This window comes from Ptychodera flava, chromosome 19, assembly GCF_041260155.1.
Source record: "Ptychodera flava strain L36383 chromosome 19, AS_Pfla_20210202, whole genome shotgun sequence".
In the NCBI taxonomy this organism is placed as follows: domain Eukaryota; kingdom Metazoa; phylum Hemichordata; class Enteropneusta; family Ptychoderidae; genus Ptychodera; species Ptychodera flava.
This window is the reverse complement of record NC_091946.1, coordinates 34644453-34667904: the sequence shown is the minus strand read 5'-3', so window position 1 is coordinate 34667904 and position 23452 is coordinate 34644453. Positions and strand designations below refer to the sequence as shown.

At 39.5% G+C, this 23452-nt stretch overlaps 1 protein-coding gene across 1 annotated transcript; it reads right to left on the bottom strand.

Annotated features, from left to right (window-relative positions):
• LOC139119355 (long-chain fatty acid transport protein 2-like) lies at positions 1-23452 on the bottom strand. The gene is made up of 9 exons (XM_070683134.1): positions 22661-23452; positions 16634-16846; positions 15288-15446; positions 14607-14731; positions 14088-14282; positions 13023-13113; positions 12137-12329; positions 11703-11800; positions 1-1508 (listed from the first exon to the last, which is right to left on the bottom strand). The coding sequence occupies exons 1-9, from the start codon at positions 23139-23141 to the stop codon at positions 1201-1203; spliced, it is 1863 nt and encodes a 620-aa protein (XP_070539235.1). The 5' UTR covers positions 23142-23452; the 3' UTR covers positions 1-1200.

Here is a 23452-nt window from a genome sequence, read left to right as displayed (position 1 = left end):
AGAGTGAAAGAATTCTTTTGAAAAAATTATTTTTGCCCTTTGCTACTAAGTCCAATGGGCATATCTGAAGAATAATGGTAAAATCCTCCTATCAGTAATTGTCATCTTCTCTTGACATGTCTTCGATAACATATCAGTAGAATCATAACCCCTAGAATAATATTGTATACTGCCTTGCACAATTAAATATCAGTGTTTCATACCAATTATCCTGCCCCATCCATTCTCTTGTTAACCGTCTATGCGCGTAAACCAAATTAATACCACAATAGACAGGTAAATGTAAACTATTTCCTGCCAGTGATCCCTGAGATAGATAACTAGATAACTGGACAGAGCTGATAAAACGAATCAATGGTACGGTTACAAGAACATTAAGGGTCCATCAATTATTAGAGTGAATTAGTTCTTTTGTAAAGTTCATTTTTGCGCCGTACTAGTAAATACCAACCTCAATCGCCAATGGGCATATCTGAAGAAGAATGGTCAAATCCTCCTATTAGTAATTGTCATCTTCATTTCGATAGAGGTAGAATCAAACCCCTAGAATAATATTGTATACTGCTTTGCGCATCAAAATATCAGTGTTTCATAATTGTCCTGCCCAATCCATTCAACTGTAAACCCTCTATGCCCTTCAGAATTTGCGATTATCGAATTAATACCAAAATAGACGGGTTATATGGCATAAAATCAATTCCAGCTATCGTTATCACTCAAGGCACGTAAATCCCCAGGTCAAAGAAACAAACAAACAAAATAACATCAACAAAAACACACTGACAAAATTAATAGTCCAATCTCAAACTACGAAACGTCAGCTATTTCCTGCTAGTGCACACTAAGACTTACACTGTGATATAAAGATACGATTGGAAGTATTAGATCTAAACCATGTAAATTGCTAAATTGCTGAACATAACCAAATTTCGTTCTAGTGCGCATTCTGTCAAAGTACTCCAAAGCAGCAAATGGTGCATCTTGAGATTTTAAATTTAAATGAAATATAAAATGAATTTGTACCTAAGATTTCTTAATTCCTCTGGAAAAGTTTATCTGCAATAACTTGAATAATGGTTAAATTTAAACACTGAGATAATACATAAATTGCACGTCTGCTGGAACTCATCAAATATGAGACATACCTACGTAGGTAATTGAGCCATGGGCCCTCATTGTAAACTGAACAGCAAAATGAAACTACATTCTTGTTTTCCCTGCAACGATATGTGAATGAGCTTGCTCGTTCAAGGGCACGTATGTACCTCTTGAAAAGTCGATATAGTACATTCTTTCTCGAATGTCTTTGGGATTAAAGCCTTGTTTTCTCAGCTCTGCTTTTTTATACTTGTGAGTTCCTGATGTCTCCAACGTCTCCATTATCCGAAGAAATCTTGGACATGCGTACATGGCGAGAGAAACTGTCACATGGTCGTAAAATTCCTTAGGATCGAACTTTTCTCCATCTTTGAGAACCAAAGCGACCATACCAGCGCAGCCGTCTTGACCTAGAAATAACCGGTCGTTAGAGTTTGTTACATTATAAAGTTCAATTAAACATCCTGGTGGGACCGGGTAGGGGATATCGCTGCTCATGGTTCTAAAGCTGTGTAGATTTAGATAGCATACGCCACAAAGAGAAAGGCTCGAACTTGTTCCCAAACTTTTCTTCAATTAAACCGTTCACCATACTCTTATCAACTTACCGTGTAAAGTTAGGTACTAGCAAATCAAATTACTAAATATCTACCGATATTTCAAATTCAAAAAAGGCCAACATGTGTTTACTCTATAGGAAAACTACAGTATGGTTTTAGAGAAACTAAGGCGGTAAAAGTTTTCCGTACTCTAAAAGCTTGAAATGCACCACAACAAGCAGTAGACTAGGAACGCATTGTAAAAAATGAGAGTCCGATCATCTGTCACTAAGGCATATTCTAAGTGGAAGACAAACGTTTGATCACTCCCTTTCTTTTTGCTCCCCGCAGCACGATTATATGCTACCAAAAATCACACATTTTCTAAACGGAAATGCAGTTGTCTTGGCGTGTCACCAGATATGGATCGACAATCATTGTTTAGGCGAAATATAAAGGATTCAAGTTCTGAGCACAGGTAGTCACGTGATTATTCAAGAGATTAGTTATCGTTCTTTCATGAATTGGACTTTGTTTGTGTACAGGTTATTTACTGTGAGTTCTGTGCTGTTTTGTGTCTGTATGTTTACCACTATTGTATTATGACTTTTGACCTTGTGTTATCGGATAACGGATTGGTATGATTGCAATTATTTTCGTAGTATAGGTACCCCTCTTGTGCACGACCACGGATTTGGACGTGTCAAAAGGTGTTGCTGTTTTGAAACCAATCTGTACCACATGATTTCCTGAAAATTTGGGCAAACCTCTTCCCACGTTTCACATTAATAGAAACCGTTTCAAAGCGATGGTACGTTCAGCCGTAGTGTTCATGTGATGTGTAATAATGGCATTAAAATGGTTCAAATAAGAACCTTCAAGAAGGTGAACAATAGAAGCCAGGCACGAACACGAATACTGGGTAAGTGTACAAAATTTCATGTATACAGTGCCTATTTTGAACATAGCTAGCGAAGGCGCATTTAGTCTTCGCGTATCCTCTTGGAACAGCGGTAACCAAAAGAGCCTGAACTCGAGTTTGGCATTCTGTTCAAATACAAATGATAATCAACGTTTACCATCTTTCCGTGTATTTTATGAATACACCACCGCTAAGTTGAGGGAAGAGAAGAGGTTTATTGCAAAAAGCTGAACGGAAACACCGACAAAGTATAGAAATAAAGCACAAAATGAAACGGCAAATATAAAGCAGTAAAGGGCATAGAACAAGTGCCCTTGCAGATCTCAAACTAAGTACTATTAAAACTTACAATACAAAACAGTCAAAATAGAAGTAGCAAACTAACCTACAAAAAAATGAGCAAAATATATGGGAGAGGGCCCCTTCAATCAAGCGACCGAGCAAAGGTCATAGGTGACCTTGGGTCAAGGTCTGGATGACCTTGATGATGGATCCATCCTGAGAGGTTGAAATGTGGGAAAGGAGTGGAATTCCCGAGAAATGGGGGTCAGGATGGAATCCAAAGCCCAGACACTTGAGAGAAAGGGAAAAGAGAGGAGGAGACAGGGGATGGTGGTGGGATTGGCCGAGCTGGTATGGCATGAACCCAGCGGCTGAATGAATGAATGAATGAATGGAAGCGATGAGACAAAGGCTTGATGATGTAGTGTCGTGTGCAAACGTGGCTGATTGGCTGGGAAGGAGGATTGATAACAGTCATGGGTAGAAGAGCTGATTGGCTAAGGGGACGACGATGATGATGTAAGGAAGGCAGATAGCTAGGTGTAATCACAAAACACATCTGTGATAAAACACAGATTCCACTTTATGAATACACCACCGCTAAGTTGAGGGAAGAGAAGAGGGTTTATTGCAAAAAGCAGAACGGAAACACCGACAAAGTATAGAAATAAAGCACAAAATGAAACGGCAAATATAAAGCAGTAAAGGGCATAGAACAAGTGCCCTTGCAGATCTCAAACTAAGTACTATCAAAACTTACAATACAAAACAGTCAAAATAGAAGTAGCAAACTAACCTACAATAAAATGAGCAAAATATATGGGAGAGGGCCCCTTCAATCAAGCAACCGAGCAAAGGTCATAGGTGACCTTGGGGTCAAGGTCTGGATGACCTTGATGATGGATCCATCCTGAGAGGTTGAAATGTGGGAAAGGAGTGGAATTCCCGAGAAATGGGGGTCAGGATGGAATCCAAAGCCCAAACGAAGGAAGTATGACTGAAGTGACCCCCAAAAGGAGGGAAGGAGTTGAGAATGATGTTAGTAGAGGGGTTCTCGCACCCAGGGGATCACCGCGGTGGTGATACGGCCTGGGGGAGGGGTCCCGGGGACAGGTAAACTGTACGAGCCCGGGTGGAAACATGATGGAACGAAGACGAGGTTCTCGCACCCAAGGGATCACCGCGGTGGTGATACAGCTTGGGGGGAGGGGGTCCCGGGGGACAGGTAAACTGTACGAGCCCGGGTGGAAACATGATGGAACGAAGACAAGGTTCTCGCACCCAAGGGATCACCGCGGTGGTGATACGGCTTGGGGGGAGGGGGTCCTGGGGGACAGGTAAACTGTGTGAGCCTAGGTGGAAAATGGTATGAAGACAGGGTGTCTCGCGCACAAGGGATCGCCATAGTGTTGATATGGCTTGGGGGGAGGGGGTCCTGGGGGACAGGTAAGCTGTACGAGCCCAGGTGGAAACATGAATGGTATGAGAATGATGTTAGTAGAGGGGTTCTCGCACCCAGGGGATCGCCGCGGTGGTGATACGGCCTGGGGAGGGGGTCCCGGGGGACAGGTAAACTGTACGAGCCCGGGTGGAAACATGATGGAACAAAGACGAGGTTCTCGCACCCAAGGGATCACCGCGGTGGTGATACGGCTTGGGGGAGGGGGTCCCGGGGGACAGGTAAACTGTACGAGCCCGGGTGGAAACATGATGGAACGAAGACAAGGTTCTCGCGCCCAAGGGATCACCGCGGTGATGATACGGCTTGGGGGGAGGGGGTCCCGGGGGACAGGTAAACTGTACGAACCCAGGTGGAAACATGGATGGAACAAGACAAGGGTCTCGCGCCCAAGGGATCACCGCGGTGGTGATACGGCTTGGGGGGAGGGGGTCCTGGGGGACAGGTAAACTGTGCGAGCCCAGGTGGAAAATGGTATGAAGACAGGGTGTCTCGCGCCCAAGGGATCGCCATAGTGGTGATACGGCTTGGGGGAGGGGGTCCTGGGGGACAGGTAAGCTGTACGAGCCCAGGTGGAAACAGAAGTTACGTGTAGGAACGGTAAAAGATGAAAACACAAGAATGACGAAACGCAGACATGAAACACAACAAAACGTGTAAACGTGTGAGTCTGTTAATGCTGTGGAATAAGGCCGACTTGAAGTGACGACATAGACCGCAGTAGAAAAGTGTTTGAGTGTTCACACAGTAAGGAGGCTAGCCGTTGAAAAGCGTGACGCAGGGAAATTTCTGATGTTCTTATGTACATGTACAGTCGGTAGCAGTTGCTAGACCATCTACCTAAAAGGTTGTCTGCTAGCCTTTGAAAAAAGTGACGTACGGAAAAATTTGGTGTTCTGATGTACATGTAGTTGGTGGCACTTGCTAGACCATCTACCTAAAAGGTGGTCTGGGATTTCCATGTAGAGCAGTGAATGGATCAGGCAAATCGGAACGTCGCTGTTAACTGGAAAAATGTCCGAGCAAGCAAAGCAAAGCCTCTTCAATGGCATGTTGCTGGTCAAACGAAGTGTAAAGTCCATGACAGCGTTAAATGTCAGTTCTTTCGATATGAGGAAACTGATGTGGGATAAAAGTGGCATTTATGAGACATTACTAACAAACTGTAATACTGCTAAATGGCAAAGGATGAAGTCTGTAGTCCTTTGCTTGAAAGTGAAAGTGTTCTGAAAGAAAGCATGTTCCTCCAGTCACACTGTACTGATGTGAACTGTACAACATCCACAAAGTCAAAGTGCTGATGTAATGCCATAATGCGGTTCGTGGTAAGGTATCCGTGGGTCTGCTGACCGAAATGTTTTATGGACAGTGAGTTCGCTAGTACGTAGACATTGAGCTAATCAGACTCCATGATACAGTTCAGGCACTGGCTTATTGCAGGGGCCCTGGTACGAGCATGCCCAATGGGTTGCAGACGCTAGCAAATGTTTTTGTTTTCGTATGTTTTCGCTGGGATGCTTGTGAGATTGCCGACAAGTGCAGCTGCAGGGTTCGGCTTCCAGGGAGTGGCACAGTAGTTTGAAACAGTGCATCTAAAATGAAAGGAAAAAAGAAATGTGAAAGACATCGCTACGCTGTATGAAGAGCAAATTGCGTGGGGCCGCATGTAAGGCCAGACTGCGCAATACATGCAAAGCTGGGAAAACGCTTGTACAGGATGGCCAAATCAACATGCTGAAAAGGGGGGGCATGGTAATGCATGCAAACCGAAGAGAGCCAGGTAACATGAGCGGCAAACAGTAAATAAACGAGCGACAAGTAGGCGAATGCTAGCAAAACTGAACTATACTAATAAGTAGTAATTTCAACGCATAAGGTAAGTCATGGCCTTATCGTAGCATAAGAAAAAAAAGAAGGCGGCAAGATTCATTGCCAAGTCCACCCCAGCAGACAGAACATGCCAACGAGATGGCAAACATCAGTCTGAAAGGCGATAAGAATGACCGGTCGTTCTCGATCTCCAGCTGTAGATTGTTGGTTCTTTCTTGTGGCACCGTATGTAATCCAAGGTAGAAGTAAGGGGTGGTCATCGGGTGATATCAAGCAGCTGCGCTTGGTGACACATACAGGTGAAAGTGAAACTGGTCCGTAACATCCAATAGGTAGCTGGGAGCAGGTTACGTCCGATTGGTGAGACGACTGTTAAGTAGGCCACCGATAGGATGCTTTACAGTGAGTTAGCCTTCAGTTTCCGCATATTATGCTCTGAATTTATTTGCTAGTCTGACTTGATTGTCCGCAAACGCAGGAGTGTCATGTTGATACGCATCTAACTCTTCGCTTAACAGTCTGAAAGTTCATCACGTGGGGTAGCCTTGAGCTGCCGCATATTTACATGCTCGGAGATATTGCTGGTCATTGTTGGTTGACCGCGTAAACAGAGTCTGACTCAATTGAGTCTTGAATTGAAACTGAACCTTGTTTCGCTTTCAGTCAAACAGGAATTGCTAGTTATTGTTGGTTGACCGCGTAAACAGTCTTGACTCAATAGAGTCTTGAATTGAAACTGTACTTCTTGTTTCGCTTTTAGTCAAACAGGAAGTGAGGCCGTGTGTAGATCGTTGTGAACTGCTGGTCGGAAGGACTCGTTAGTATGCTTGAAATCATGCAGATGTTACTTAAATGGTCGCCTGTGATCTTTGTTCGACATAAAGTGAGTGATGCTGCGGCAACTTGACACCAAGGGCGCCGCCATCTTTGGTCCTAAGACTGAGTTTGTTTTGACGTCACAGAGTCAATTAGGTCCGTTGTTTTCCCTGTGCAGCAAGCTGTCCTATGACGGGCTACGCACGACTAATTACTAATCTGAAACGGAAACTGATACAGTCGTCGGTCAGTCAACTGATCCTGTCGATTCTTGCTGGACGTGATACGACCCGTACGAAAGATCAAAACTTGCTACATATTAGTACATATATGTTACAAATTTGATACACACTTTAATTGAACATGTGAAATATGCACCAAGTTTGTACTAGTTTGGTACACACTATGGGATTTTCACCATGGTAGTTGTGAAATTTGTACCAAGCTTGTAGATATATGTGAAATACATATCAAGTTTGGTACGAACTTCAGATTTTTTTTAGCTGTCCCACGTGGCACTGTTTTATCACAGAACTGAAACAATGATCGAACTACTACCCTGTGTTCATTGTACAAAATGACAAATTAATTCTTTTTTAAATTAATTCTTTTTTAAATTTAAAAATTTTAAATACTCTCGGTTGTTAAACACATATGAATTAGGTTACGCGTGGAATGTACAAATTTATCAAACTATGGAGGTATACTAAATCCATGATCAAACTATTGCAACATCATGAATGAAAAACATCAAAAGTCAACTAAAACTTAGTTCAGCTGCCATTTTTTCAAACAGTTTCCTTGGACATATTTTAAATGATTAGGATCCAAAATGGTACTCGAATTCCAGTTAAAGACTTTTTTGTTCGGGTTACTAGTCGTAACCACTGAAAGTATACCTGTCATGTGTCCGCCAAAACACATTCACACTGTCATACCAGAGCAGGGAAAAGTCATTGCCATGGCAATAAATCATGATCGTTACTTGCATTATTACACATGTCCAAAGACCATGGATCCCAGCTGACACCAAATGTCTTCAAATGATTGATTTCAAGTGCATAAAAGTTGGTCAAAAAGTAATATACTCTCCAATTTCTCGAGAAACTGACATTTCAGATAAATGAGAGCATCGAGGTCACAGGTCACACAGATAATTATGTATTTGAACTTCAACCTTACAAGATCACATGTCGTCAAAAGAGACATCTGATTGGCTAATTTTGCCAACACCAGCATTTGAACTCCAGTACCACTAAGGAAGTCATGCATTGCTTCAGCAGTCAAATTTACAACGTTTTTACCCGCCGTTTTGGGGAGAAATTGTAGATTATTTCTATCATCGGACGATTAAGGGAACAAAGAAGAGATTTGGAGTACAATTGTTGTTTGAAATTGGAGGACATTGCCTGCATTCGACACCGAGAGTTCACGTAAGTTAAACACATTCAGTAGATCATGGATGTCCGTTATACACTCAAATGGCCTTGGACAATTCCGCGGGATTCCAGTTAAGTTACAAGCCAGAGTTCGCTGCTTTGACACTTTCCATGCCACAGAGGACTATTTCAAACCAACCACTGTTCTTTGAGAACATCATGATGACAAGAAGTGAGACTGTCCGTATCGATCATTGCATTGGGACTTATGATAGGATCCACTGCATGTATGCTGTGCATTGGACAAATCGGACATGGCAGAGTTACTTTCGTCACAGTTGTCGGTATCTTATGGTGGAAGAAATATGTTTGGACTCGGCGGAACTAATCTATCATCCAAGTGATGTGGAATTTGGTTGTGCTTAGTTGTTTGCTTTTTGAAGTTGGACTGTAAGTGTCTGTTCAAATATCGCTGTTAAGTCAAGGTCATCACATACTCCATGGAAGTTTTTATTTTTTTGTAGCTATGGACATTGTTTTTCCATGATTTTGCGTTTTGATTTGAACATGTAAATAATACAACATTGATTTAAAACTGATGTTTTCCATGTACATTCCATCGGAAAGGTATTTGAAATGTTTAAAGTGAATTTTATTCGTCAACAAAAGTATATGTCACAAAAATTACAAAATGTTTTGAACAAGTTTTTCATAGTTAACTATCTATGAGACTTTAACATAATATTTTTTCACTATTCAGTTTCTATTTGGTACACATTGAAAAAAATTGTGATCTGTATGATCTTCTTTAAAGAGACAGAATTTACCATTTTTCAATGTAAATTCCATTGTCAGGGAATATTTTGAATTATAGTGTACTGTACATATATGCCAAAAAGAATATATTTTACAGCTCATTTTATGTATAAAGTACAAAGATTGTATGTTTATTACAGTAGAGATACTGTATTCTACAGTAATATATTGTGTTTTTTTAGTTCACAAATTTATTGTCTGAGAAGTTTTTTTCTTTTTTATACAGTGTAGTATAGTTGAATGTGTCATAGGGTGAGTGCGTGTTGGATGTAGTAATATCCTCTCAACTTTTTCATAGATGTTCAAACCTAGCATCTGGATACATGACTTGAAGGTGAATTTTAGAATCTGCTGCTCAAAAGGTAAACATATCTAAAGAGTGTACATTTATAAGCCAGTTTAGAAAGAATCATTTGTATACAATACAGTGGGGAGAAGCAGCACGATGATGTCATGTACCACATGTTGTGTGAGCATTACTTTGAAAAAGACGCTGTCAGGAATTACAATCATCTAAATCCCCTGAAATGTTACCAGGGCAACAGTAGGTCTGCTGTTGCTAAGGCAACAGATACCATGCCCCAGATATTGAATTCCCCCCCCCCCGCATCTCCAAGCTTGGTGCACACTCAATACAAACAAAAACAAAATGACTTCTACATTGTCTGTACAAACTTGGTGCAATGTTCATCACACTCTCCACACATACTTGCTGCAAACTTAGCCAATGTTTGAATCAAAGTGTATATAACTGACTAGCAAGATTGTGCTTGTTTGGATGTCAGAATTTGTATCAAGTTTGTAACAAGTAAGGAATGCAAACTTGTGGCAAATTTTGATCTTTCGTAAGGGGATGTACGTGATAGGAACTGATGACATCAGGTTTGATGAGGTTTCTGGGCCCGCCACCAAAACAGGCAGGTCGACCGAGTCTGGAGTCAATGTGGTATACACTATGACCGTCGTTACGTTCGCTTCTTGACGGCGTCTGGCTGTTGTGTCCTGTTGATTCGCAGTCATCTGAATAATGCTTATGAAATTCTTGCGGGGCTGGCGCTGGATGGGTACGATGGGTCGGATTGAGCGGTCGGACGTGACAGAAAAGCCGGGCTCAACATAGGCCAGGAAAACCATCGCCATGGGCGGTATATGGCCAAGCAAAGTCAGTTACTCCATGGAGGTAGCTCTATGGTTACTCGTAGTCAGCCTGCATGTACGCATGGAAATATGCAGGTCGTCGACTTGAAGTTGAAGGTGTGGATAAGCAGCAGAAGTCCGTCGCTTGAACCATAGCCGGGAATGAGTAGGCAAGATTCCCATCCTTTCCTGCCAGGATATCGCAACGAATCGCTGGAGACACCATTTCGATATGTGGTAGGCTTTCTGAAGGCGTTCCGCGGGTCCGTAGCAAGATGTTGGATGACGATGAGGAGGGGATGACAGCGACGTTGTTAGAACGTAGGGCGCCGCCATCTTGGATTGTGTTGTTTACGTTCCGGAGTGGAACTTCGGGAAGTGACGTCAGAGAGTTCATAGGTGACTTAGTGGCCGCTGGTCGAAGTTGCTGTTGCAGGATATTGGATATCGTGTTGACCGAGTCTTGCAGCTACGTTTATGGAAGTGTTACATAACTAACTCTGGTAATGTTGGCTTGGGACGCTGCCCGCCAAAATGCTGGCAGAAGGAACCATTCCAGACAATGGAACTTCGGAGGAGACCTGGTTCTGAACTCGGTTTGAATGCCAGGACCGTCACTCGCCTGAGGCCGACCAGAAGGATTGTGAGAAATTACGTAGTACCGCGGACGTGCTCCGTATTCGCAGCTAGATCCAACGTGCACTTGCAGCGGAGCAGGACAGAGGTCAGTGGCCGGTCTTGTGTAGGACTGAGCACGGGGTCTCGAAGCAGGCTGAGCATTCGGACACTCAGATTTCTTGGCTGTCTTTGGACGTCCTAATTGGCCGACATGGTTGTTCGAAGGAAGGGATCGTAAACGATTCCGGACGTAGTGTAATTGGCCGAGCTGGTATGGCATGAACCCAGCGGCTGAATGAATGAATGAATGAATGGGAGCGATGAGACAAAGGCTTGATGATGTAGTGTCGTGTGCAAACGTGGCTGATTGGCTGGGAAGGAGGATTGATAACAGTCATGGGTAGAAGAGCTGATTGGCTAAGGGGACGACGATGATGATGTAAGGAAGGCAGATAGCTAGGTGTAATCACAAAACACATCTGTGATAAAACACAGATTCCACTTAATCTTAACAAAGAAAGTTGAGCTCATTTGCCTAAAAGTTAGATAGATTAGATACGGCTTAACCTACGATATCCACAGTCCGTGTTTGACATACAGCTGGGTTTATACATGCAACCGACAAAGTTCGTCATGTGAAACATGCGAAATATAAGGGACGCACCTAACAAATGATAAAAATCTACAATGCATTCGCATAAGAATATAAGACGTTACGAAACGGTACTAATGTAATGGAGAAGAATTATGGAATATTGACTAATTGAAATGTCTGAAAATGGCTGAAATGGGTTGGCGACAATTACCTGGAATTGGCACTCCATAAACAGTCACTTCTTTGATGTCCAGGTGCTTTCCAATGATATCAGCAACTTCAGTGGTAGCCACGTTTTCACCCTTCCATCTTCACAAATAAGGGGAAATATTGTAAATAACATTGGTTTGTGAAAAAAACATGGAAAAGGCACAAGATTCATGAATCGTAACATAATTCAAGCATATGTCTATCGAAACCGATCTTATCAAGGTCCTGAAATCTTGAAGGTGTGGACCACCTGAAGTGCAGTCTGTGTACATGATCTCTATTTAACCATTTGGCCAAAAGGAGCTAATCCACTAATATCAAGAACGAGACATACACGATGAAACAGGCGAGTCTTTTAATCCCCGGTTGATGAATTGCAAGTGAAGCAAAGTTGCCACTCTTTCGGGTACAGATTTAGCCACAACTGGAAAGTACCTGAACGTATCGCCAATTCTGTCGACGAAATACAGATAGTATCCCTTATCTAGGACCATTAGATCTCCCATGTTGCAGTAAAGATCACCATCTTTGAAAGCGCTCTTGACGAGTTTTTTCTCGGTCTGCTCTTCGTTTCGGCTGTAACCGTTAAATTTACCCACCACGGGGCTAAGCAAGAGCCCTACCTCACCTGAAAGCATATCAGAGAGGAAAGTGTCTGAAGCAAAAATCATGCCGGGAAGTAACTATACACATGATAAACATATTTAAATGAGCTATGTTCACGGCAAAGTGTTGACAGAACGGGTCGCTACATGCCGAAATACATCAGATTGAGAAAACCAAGACTGGCAACGGATTTTGACAGCGGAAGGCAAACCTGGTTGGCGAAAGAAGAGCATATATTCGACAGCTAGAGAACACTTTTTTCCTTACGCAAGGAACGACATGTGGTCAATTGGTAATGATACCATGCTGCTGCCTGTAAAAAGTGTCATGTCGCAATGATTAATATTAAAAATATTATTTAAAATTTATTTTTTTAACAATTAGAAAAATATTTTAAGTAAACCAAACACGTCACCACATGGAAGGATCACAAATTCTTCTTTATTTGAGCCCACTGAGTAATCTTATCAAGTTGTCTCGATATCAAGTTGTTATCTATTTATCAATTTTGTTATGGAATAGCTTAGAGGATGGCGGTAATGACATCAAACTTGTTCAATGACTCGTAAGTTAAGTATTCTACATCGTATAATACTTTGTTGATCATATCGCCAACTCTTTCGCAGCATTCACAAAAGGCGCAGATAATTCAATAATGATTTGCTGTATACAACTAGGTCAACTGCACCAAATTTAATTTTTTATTTAAACTTACCTAGGCCTACCGATATGCACCTTCCGTCTTCTCCTCTGATAGGCTCGGCTGTTTCGTAGTCGCACCTCACAAGGTGAAAACCAAAGTGCTTCTGAAAAATTGAAAACACAATGAAGTTCCAGAAATACAACCTATCTGATAGCATCTACGGCAACAATGTATGTATCCAGTGGTATTTCTAGTAGATTTGTGGGGCAACGCCTAAGAGTTTTGGTTTCCGTCAACTTTCTAGTTTTGGCTCCAAAATGAAACAATAAAAGTACAAATGATAAAGCAACATAATATTGTGCCATACAACCCTAAAAATTACCCTAAGCGGCAATGCCAAGGACATGAAAATATGCATAGGTTGTGGCCTAATATAGCTTTTTACTGACTTGGATGATAGAGAGGAAGTACTGCTTGCCTTGATAAGGATTTAAATGCGAATACATGAATACAACATTTTCTGAAAATTTCTTTAGAACCCGTACAATACAGTTACAGAAATTAATCAAAAAGTCAGTAACAATAAACAGCAGGACGATCTATAACCTTTGGTAACTATTTATCCAATATGATAGGGGAAGTAGCAATTTATTGACAATATTAAGTTATTTTTTGCACAGGCTAATATACCACCTTGTTTGTATGGTTCGGCTCATAATCTTGACCTCATGAAAAGCTAAAACCAAGAGTGTATATATGTGTTTGACTTTTCTCCGTGCGCAACAACGCTTACTTTCTTTCGTCCACACAATAATATTAAAAGTTACATTTAAGCTTCACTGAGAAGTTCAATCAAACATTTCAGTGAGGGCTTCAAACATGTGATAGCTAGTATATACACTGGAGTACTTCATGAACTCTATAACGTGTAGCAAACTAGCTCTGTTATTAAACCTCAAGGTGATAATTTAGCCGAGCGATTTTTTATGCGATGTCTTTGATAGGTCACTAGGTGACGTACGCTATGAGTTCAAATCTGATCGAGAATTTGCTGAATTCTCAAAAGTAATTATTTGTCTTTACCAAATAATTGCTAAATAATTTTTAATCCTGAGATTATTCAAGAAGTTCACGTACTTTCAAAAGTGGTGAGAATTTTCCAACTGCTCCAACAGTGTTATCACTATTCATTGAAAAGAATGTCCCATCAGTGGCGCCGTAAAACTCAGCTATAGTTTTAATGCTGAATCGACCTTGAAATTTGGTCCATATATCCGGACGCAGACCATTACCAATTGCCATTCTTACTGAGTGATTCTTGTCTTCCAGTGACTGCAATTAGACAGTGATATCCATAATCTATTTACCAGACTTCTCAATCCGCGATCGTTTTTGTTTAGCTAACAGTTAAACCTGAACTGCATGAACTTTTACATCAAAATTTGTTCATAATTGAAAACATCGACAATATATAACTTAGGCCTGAAGCACTGTATGCAGTTATTGTTCGTTCTAGTTTGCGACATTGTGACTTCTATACACCTTAGGCAAACACAAACACGTCGCTGTTTATGACAAATTTTGAACAAAAAGAAAATGATTCTTCGACAACAGACGGTTTTATATATCTACATGATAAACAGCAATATTCCCAACCTCAGGCAAACTCAATAGATAGCGGCATAGTTCACCGATGTAGAGGAAAATGGTTGCTCGTTCACATCGACAAATGTCCCAAAAGTTACGTACAGAGAACTTCTTTGACAGTATTATGGTCAGCCCTGGAAGGATAAAAGTTTAAATTGTCATTTTGAAAGGCAAAACTTCCTCAGACGATTCTGATAAATAGATTTAACAAGGCTATGAAGTAAATTCAAACTGTACATTTGACATTCATTGCCTAATTGATGGTAGTTGTCTTTGGTATCACTTAAAGATCTCTTGCACTTGGAATGAACCTGTCATGATACGAATTTATATATATATATATATATATATATATATATATATATATATATATATATATATATATATATATATATATACCCTGCAAAAGCTGTAATTATAAATGCTGGACAAGGCCCCACATCACTGGTAGTGATGTGATAAAGTAGTAGTATAGCTGCCGTTGCGTTTTTAAGTTCAGATGAGGTCCAGCTGCCGAATAGGCAGTCTTGCGGAGGACCGTCTCAGGGTAAAAGAGGATAGGAAAAGCCTATGACCTCTTGACCGCCGCCATAGGTGGCGCTGTATGAACGTTTGCAGGAGATAAAATTCCTTACTTTTGTAACTTCTTATTTCTGTAGACGTTTGTAATTTTGCGGTGAGGCACAATACCTTTTTCAATTGCTAGGCCGACACCAAGTAAGAATGCAGAACTGTGATACAGGGGAAGGCAGATATACAGCCGGTCATCGTGCCCTATGCTGAGGCTTCTAGCCAAGTAGCATGTTTTCAGATGGGTCCGTTGGGATATAATAAATGCTTTTGGATGACCTGATTGAAAAAATAACGACAATTTTAAAGATCCCGTCTTTTTTACTTTATTGCTTTTTTTCTGTAACTTGAACAATATAAGATGCAAAATTAATTAACGTATTGGAAAAATCTTGTTTGCATTATATTTGAAGATAGGCATGTTTAATATTGGAAAATTGGACGCGTCTCATTTTGACAGAATGGTGTTTTTGATACATAATCGAAAGTATTTCTTAGAATTGTTAAATCACTAGTGCTATTGAAATAGCAATATTTATACAAACTCTTTAGAGTGGGTGATCTTGGAATTCTCAATGTTCGTCAGTAACTTAAAATGGAAGAAATTCTTGCTCAGGCAAATGAAAAAGTGGGTGTTTTCGGTTACCTAACCTTCCCTAGTTATTAATTAATCTACTCTTGATTTTCGAAATACTTGGTATACGACGGAAAAGCAAGAAAAAAATATCGCAACACGTAAAATAACGCAAAACATGTAAATCTTCCGAGAACCTCGGATCTTTGAAGCCATTGACTGTTAAACGCTACAAACAGGCAACACGGTGGTCATGGGCGGCTAGTAATTTCAACAACGTGTAAACGATTTAATTTAGCATATCGCCCAACTGTTTGTTCAGAATTTCAGCCGGTAAAATTTCTAGACCCTTCTGAATCATCTTCCAGGCTTCACCTCATTTTAACTGGACGCCTGCTTTGATATATTAAAACAATATCACAGATTTATTTTCAGTTATTACATTTGTACTGTGTTCGCTTAGAATAATAAGCTGTTCATATCAAGCAAATCAACCTTGAAACTTACAGTGCGTGACATTGCTCAACTTCACACTATACAACACACACTCTCAGCATTAGTCAATATAATATGGCTGACATGCAATGTTCAATAGAATGTTTGAGTAACGTCCAAACCTTGCCGTCAATCAATCTCCTACATTGATGGCCCGACGCACGGTATGTCTCTCTAACATAAGTCCCCTGATGTCTTCATTTCCGTGAAGGCAAGGTTATGCTGAGCCGTGACATCAGAAATGTTGATACAAAATTGAAATGAACATGAATGAAATGAGCACGAAAATTATTAAAAATGAACGCTGCACTATAACGTAACGGTTGCAGTAAATTTTGTCGCAATGACTGCTGGTAAAGCTTGTTTTGAGTTAAGTCTACAACAATGATTATCACACCTGTTGTACCAGAGGTGTAAATATACACGGAGACGTCATTCTCAGACAGACCATTCCTTTCTTCTCTTGGTATTGGATCATCAGGAGATTTTAAGACTCCATCCTGAACATCGGTGAAGTTTCCTAGGTTGTTGCCATGGCAGCTCCACACGAGGACGTTTCTCTCGGCAAGCTCGTCGACGATGTGAGTTACAGAATACAATAATTCACTCTCTGAAACACAAATTACAGGGTCTGTAAATCTTCTCGAGGAGAAGTTCCTGAAGAAAATGTGAGCATTAAGTGAGTGAAGTTAAATGTGTTAAAAGTGAATACCCTATCGATTCGTTCAAATTGCTTTCTGAACTGACTGATTAACATAAAACAAATTAGCAAACGAACAGTAATGCTAATGACACAGTAAAGCAAGTTCATGTGACACAAATATCGCGATCTTCAGTTCATGGCTGTTTTTCGGTATTTCATGTTAAGATAACCGTAGATTTGATTTTGTATATCATAAACATACGGAAAACACCCAAAACTTAAATACATTCTCAGACTTAAAACACATAAATTATGATAAGCGTTTCGAACGATTATGGCTTTGATATCAAATCAACTCGAACTGCATGTAAGTTTCACAATAGGCCTACTGCCTGACTTAAGATTATATGATAAGATGAGAAAAAGTTAAATCCGTGTTCAAACTGTACTTGAATCTCTCACCAAAGGTCAGATGTAAGAGTTTCAAAGGTCCCGTGAAGACACAAACTATTAACACACTCATGCACACTGTTACACACACAATTTGGGTCTTATCTATCACTCACATCCAACATAAATTATTACGAACCAGGGCCGACATTGCCAGTTCAAATTTTTAACTTTTTAAAACCATGGCCGAATCAGAGGTGATCTAAGTCTGTGATGTGAATGTATATGGATGTTGAGAGGTGTAATAGGTTTATTTCTTATAACTCTAAAACTCTTATTTGAAAGGGCAAACTCTAACCCTCAAGCCAAACGATCTGGTTTCTTTGCAAATTTCGGCTTGACATGCAGAGAGGCCGATACAAGGCCGATATAAGGAACTATACTGCCCAGCCCATGCCCCCCCCCTCCAAAATTTATTGCAGAAAGAAAAGTCACATAAATGACATGGGAAGAATATTGTATTCATCGCAAATCTGTAATTCTACAGTACTTCATACAATCAGTTTTGACTGATAATTCTGAAACAAAGTTTCCACCAGCATAGCTGATCAACATTGTCTAACAGTATCTTACAAGCCTGCCAATAATAGTCCAGTGAACCTACGACATTTTGGAAAATGTGCTATAAAGCTATTTATAATAACGACCCATTTAACACTGAAAGTCTATTTAATAGGTTTTTGGGGCACCTGGATGTGGTGAAATACTTATGAATGTTCTGTTGTTGTATGTTATAATTATACTGTATTTTGTGAAGAACGCTAAGGCTGATTTTAGAGACTTTCATATATGATTTACAAACGGATTAAAGTAAGTAATACACTATTTACTTTTTATTAGTAAGATGTTAGAAATTCATGCGACAATGTATCTATATATGACATCGTTCAATCATTGTAAATCGTCTAAATCATTAATTAGCCTTCTTAATATAACATTGACTTCATTCAGATTAAAGCAAGTAATACACTTATAGCTTTCACTGTTAAGATGTTACAAAGTCATGCGATTTTATTATTTTGTGATTTTCGTTATATGACAACTGTTCATGGAGAAGTACTGTTAATGATTGCAAGTCATCATTTACTCTCTCTCCTAATGCAGCATTGGATTTATTTTTCTAAGGCATTATTTGTATTTTGTATTGGTGTTTAATGCTATACAGTAGCAAAGCATGTGACATGTAATGTTTACTGTTAAAAAGACATGGACAAAATGTCTAGTTTTTATTTGAGACCGAAATCTCTCATTATGCATGAGCGTATGTTTAATATGCCAACGCCAATCGATAGGCGAGAAGTCATCATACATAACAGCAAAAAAAGAATGAACACAAAAAAGGTAATGTAAACAAAGAAACAAAAAATTAATATGACAAAAACAACAACATGCCACAATACACACACATTAAAACCTAGCACTTTTGCAGACAATATCAGGTTCATAACAAGCTTATTACAACACAAAAAATAAAGATAGAAAACGGCACACTTAAAAGGGCTTAACATTATTTGAACACCTATTGATCCCAACAGAATCAAAGTTTTAAAAAATATAAACAAATGCATCTGGAAAAAGTCACTTCTATATATTGAAATTAAAACGGACCTCACCTACAACAGAAAACACAAAGTTCAGAAACCTATCTGAAAGCTACGTGACTGGTGCCTGTGAACTCCCTTAAAAACAGAAGAATCGCACGATGCTTGCAGGACGCAAAGTATTGAAAATGCTATCTAAAACAGGAGATAGCAATCAAACATGTAATAAATACGGCTAGTTCTCAATCAGGTTCGAACCAAAACATACGGCATCAGTCGTCTAGCGGAGAGGCAACAGAGAGAACCGCTCGGCTAAATCCCCACTCTCAAAAAAGAGTGGTTCAATAGCCGGTTAAGATGTCACTTAGTGTACAAACGAGAACAGCAGCTCTAGGCGATGATTATGACATATAAAGTAAATGTCAGCGCCAACTGGACAACAAGTGATACTAATAAGTTAACAGCAAATGGCACGAAGTAAATAAAAAAGCGAAATACACATTTCATAACACAATTTGGGTGCTGTATGGGATCTCCAAGTTCAATTTAAAAACCTGATATCACATTTCATGAGACAGAATGAGAAGTTTGTGAGTTATATGAGGAAGTCTCTAAAATCAGCCTTAACGTTCTTTACATAATACAGTATATTTATAACATAAAATAACAAAATATTCATAAGTATTTTAACACATCCAGGTGCCCCAAAACCTATTAAAATAGACTTTGGATCCCGTTTGGGTTATAGTAAAAATTTACATTTCTTTAACCTGAGTGGACAGTTCTGCTGGTGGATATTTACTTGCCCCCGAGTACCCGAGTATGTTTCGTGCTTTTCCGATTACCATATGTGTGTGTACTGTGTCTGTGTGTCATCTGCTCTACGCACACTGTGTTGCTCGGTCGCGCATAGAATTGTAACGTGGCCGACTGGTTTTGTGTGAGACCTAGCAGCTAGGCGATGTTGCCGTAAGTGTGTGGGGGTTCGAATCCCGTTTGGGTTATAGTAAAAATTTATATTTCAGTGTAAAATGGGTCGTTATTATAAATATGTTCATAGCATATTTTCCATGTTATTAAAAATAAATGTCAAAGGACTTCTCAAATTCTTTTGATGGATTTCTAGTGCTAAAATATACCAGAACCTTATTCATACTTGAAACTCTTAAGCAATGGTCCAATATTGGCAGCCATTGTTGATTTATGCAAACCATCATAGTGTTTTTGTAAAAATGGCACCTCCAATACCTAAGAAATATATTTAAACTTGAAAATCACTTATACAGTTTGCTTTAGTACGTACATGGTGTATGGTTGAAAATGTTATTTGTAGGACTTTTGGCCGCCATGGCATATTGATTTATTAAAATTAAAATTGGCTATGGAAAACACCGTACCTCCAAATTCGTTTGTCCATGCTAAATAAATGTACTTTGACTTAAAAATCACAAAAATAGCTTGTTTATTACGTTATGTACGGGCAAAATTGATGTTATTTAGTAGGAATGTTGGCCGTCATATTGGATTTTGGCAAATTATCATACCTCTCTGTTAAACATGATATCTCCAGAACGATTCCCTGTGCCAATAAGAGTAAATGTTAGACCACTTGTTTTAGCTCGTTACCATGTTAAACATGGCCAATATTGTTATTTTGTCAGACTGCTGGCAGCTATATTGGATTTATGCAAATTGGACATATTTCCAAGGGTAGATTCGAGTAAACTTTTAGTATGTTGTTCAGGGTACTCTCTAAAATGCATTCTGAAGAAAAAAATCTGTTGTATTTTGTGATAGGACTATCCCTATTTTGAGTGGACTACAAATGAAAGTGATTGAAAGATATGCTATCTATAAGCTATGTCAAATCCGTTTTTTCATACAGCAATACAATGGTGATCAAACGATAATACTCTATGTACCCTTAAATATTTCTATGATATATTTTCAGAACTGCAGAAGGTTGGAAGAGAAATTTGAGCAAAAACAATACTATGTGACGTCAACAGTGTCGTATTGAATGTTTGAGTTTTGAGGCGGGTATCGATTACTGTTTACAAAGATATAGGGAATGTGAAGTCCAAACCCAAAACAAATTTCGTTTCAGTCTTGTAATATGAGCTTGTAGTTTACCTTGTATTTTATTGGCAGCATTTTTAATTAACTTCCTCATTTTTGTAACGTTTTCCCTTCCTTCAGAGGGACGCTGTGTGTTTATCGATAAAGCTCAATGTTAAAGCATTGATAAGAACATATGGACCCCACTTTATCGATCACTGTATAGACTTTTCCTTTGTTTTCGATCGTGATGATAGAGATGAAATAATATATTCGTTGGCTCTTATGACTCTTCTCATTCAAGGGGAGATACATCCTGCACAAAAGTTTAGAAATTCAAGACATTAAGTAATATAATTTACATACGTATAATGTTCAATGTTGCATCTCTGCCAAGACTGCCAAGACATGTGAGACAAATGACAAATGGTCAAAAACACACGTTTTTCCGATGCTTATCTGTGGTACGAAGCTGAATACAGACTTCTCAATCTTAATGTTCAAAACAATAAAGATTCTGAATGTTCATGATTACGTTACATTTCGACAATGATATATAACACGTGGCTGGAAGCGCATTTACGTAATTTGAAGAAATTAAGTCAACTTTTGCATTTGCAACAATTATAAGAGTCTATGGATCGGATGATGCAAAATCTTGTTAAATGAATAACACATTTTATTTTACTAATGGAAAATTTCTACCGAAATTGGATCTGATTTAATGAATGAAGGCTTTCATATGGCACGGACACGTTTCTGATGCCAAGTCATGGATTCGGAAAAACTCTTTAAAGCCAAAGATGTCTTTTTAATATCATATTACCTTATCCTTAACGTAGGAAATCCTGTAATAAAATAAAATAAACTGCTCTGACGACTTGAAAAATATCAGATGTTCTTGCTCTGTATAGGGTAGTATGGTTTTCGACAAGATGTTATCGACAGATTAACTTTAGCTACAATGTCAAGCTATCGATCGACCTTTCCTATTTTGTTATTGAAAAAGTCTTCAGCAATTGTTGCTAAAGTCCGCAATGTTAACTTAAACGTAATAAAGTAGTGAAGTGTTTGACTGCATACATTTGTCATTGTGCTGCTCTATTAGAGAAGTTAGAAATTAACAAGTGTTGGTTTATTCCTTTGATGTAAAGTGCTAGCGTTGGGAATGGAACATCTCCACATACAGTGAGACTACAGGGTTGGCGTCCCAAGTACATAACTTCCGAAGACCGGTGATAAACCTTATTTTTAATTCAAAACAAATTTCTATTATGCACGTTGAAATAGAACTTAAAATGAATCTCTGCAGACTTTGTTTCTCGTTTAGTGTGAAAAGTTCTCAGACACATGCTTCTAAATTAGAGAAACTGAATAAGACACGATGTTTTGCGGAACCTTTACTCCAGCGATACCACTAAACGTGATTGTTTTAATCATGGCATCCTTTCTATTTCAGGTTTTCACCCTAGAATTGATAGAAACTGTTCATTTCTCGAAGTAGATCAATGTGCTGTTGTTCCTCTGCGCAATTCTGCGCAATTTACTATTTCAAAGTCAATACATCAGATATATCTGAATCTTCTGAATGGGGAAAGTGGTGAACCGAAGTGCAAGGTCTACTTCTGTATCACACAACCAGTATGCCCTACGTTATCAAAAATACATGTACTACCTGTGATTTTGTGTTTCATCTTTCGAAATCTGGACTATAACCGAACTTATTTCCTACCTTTTCCAACGATTAGTAACTTTGCTCCGGTGACTTCAAGACACTTTGTGATGGATTCACCACGCAGGTTGTAGTTGATGAAGGCGCAACTTATTCCTAACTTTGCAAAGCCAAAATACATCCATAAATATGCTGGTTCGTTGTACATAAACATGGCGATGGTATCTCCACGCTTGAGTCCCTGTCGGCGAACAAAGTTTGCAAACTGATTGGACATGCGATCGATGTCCCCGAAGGTGTATATAGTGTTCTCGTATATAACACACGGCTTGAGCGCATATTTCTCGGCTTGTTCAATGAAAAGGTCAACAACGAAGTGCTTTCGTTCTAGATGCCCATTCACAACTGAGATGAAACGTCTTTCACAATTGATAGTGTGCTGATCATGAACTAAGTATGGGTGCATACAGCTCAGCAAATTTGTGGCGGACACTGCGCCAGCTGCTATTGTCTCTCCCTTATTTCCATCAAGAGATGCCATCTTGTCAGTTCACTTTTCCGTACCAGTCTCTCATTTATAACTTGAATAAATGGTAGATATGGTCAAGGACGGTACAAGGCCGGTAAAACATTCCTGGTTAGACGACGATAGTTCTGGTGAAAATAGGAAACACTGGAACTGCCTTTCCTCTGCAGACAGTCTCACAATAAGACTAAAGTGAAGAGAAGGCTTCTCTAGGAAAAAGAGGCAGCACTCAGCCAGAAACTACATGTACGTTCGTTACTGGACTTAACCCTCCCCTCGATCGGCGAGGATCTGATCTAGACGGGTACCAAAAAGGAAAATAGTAT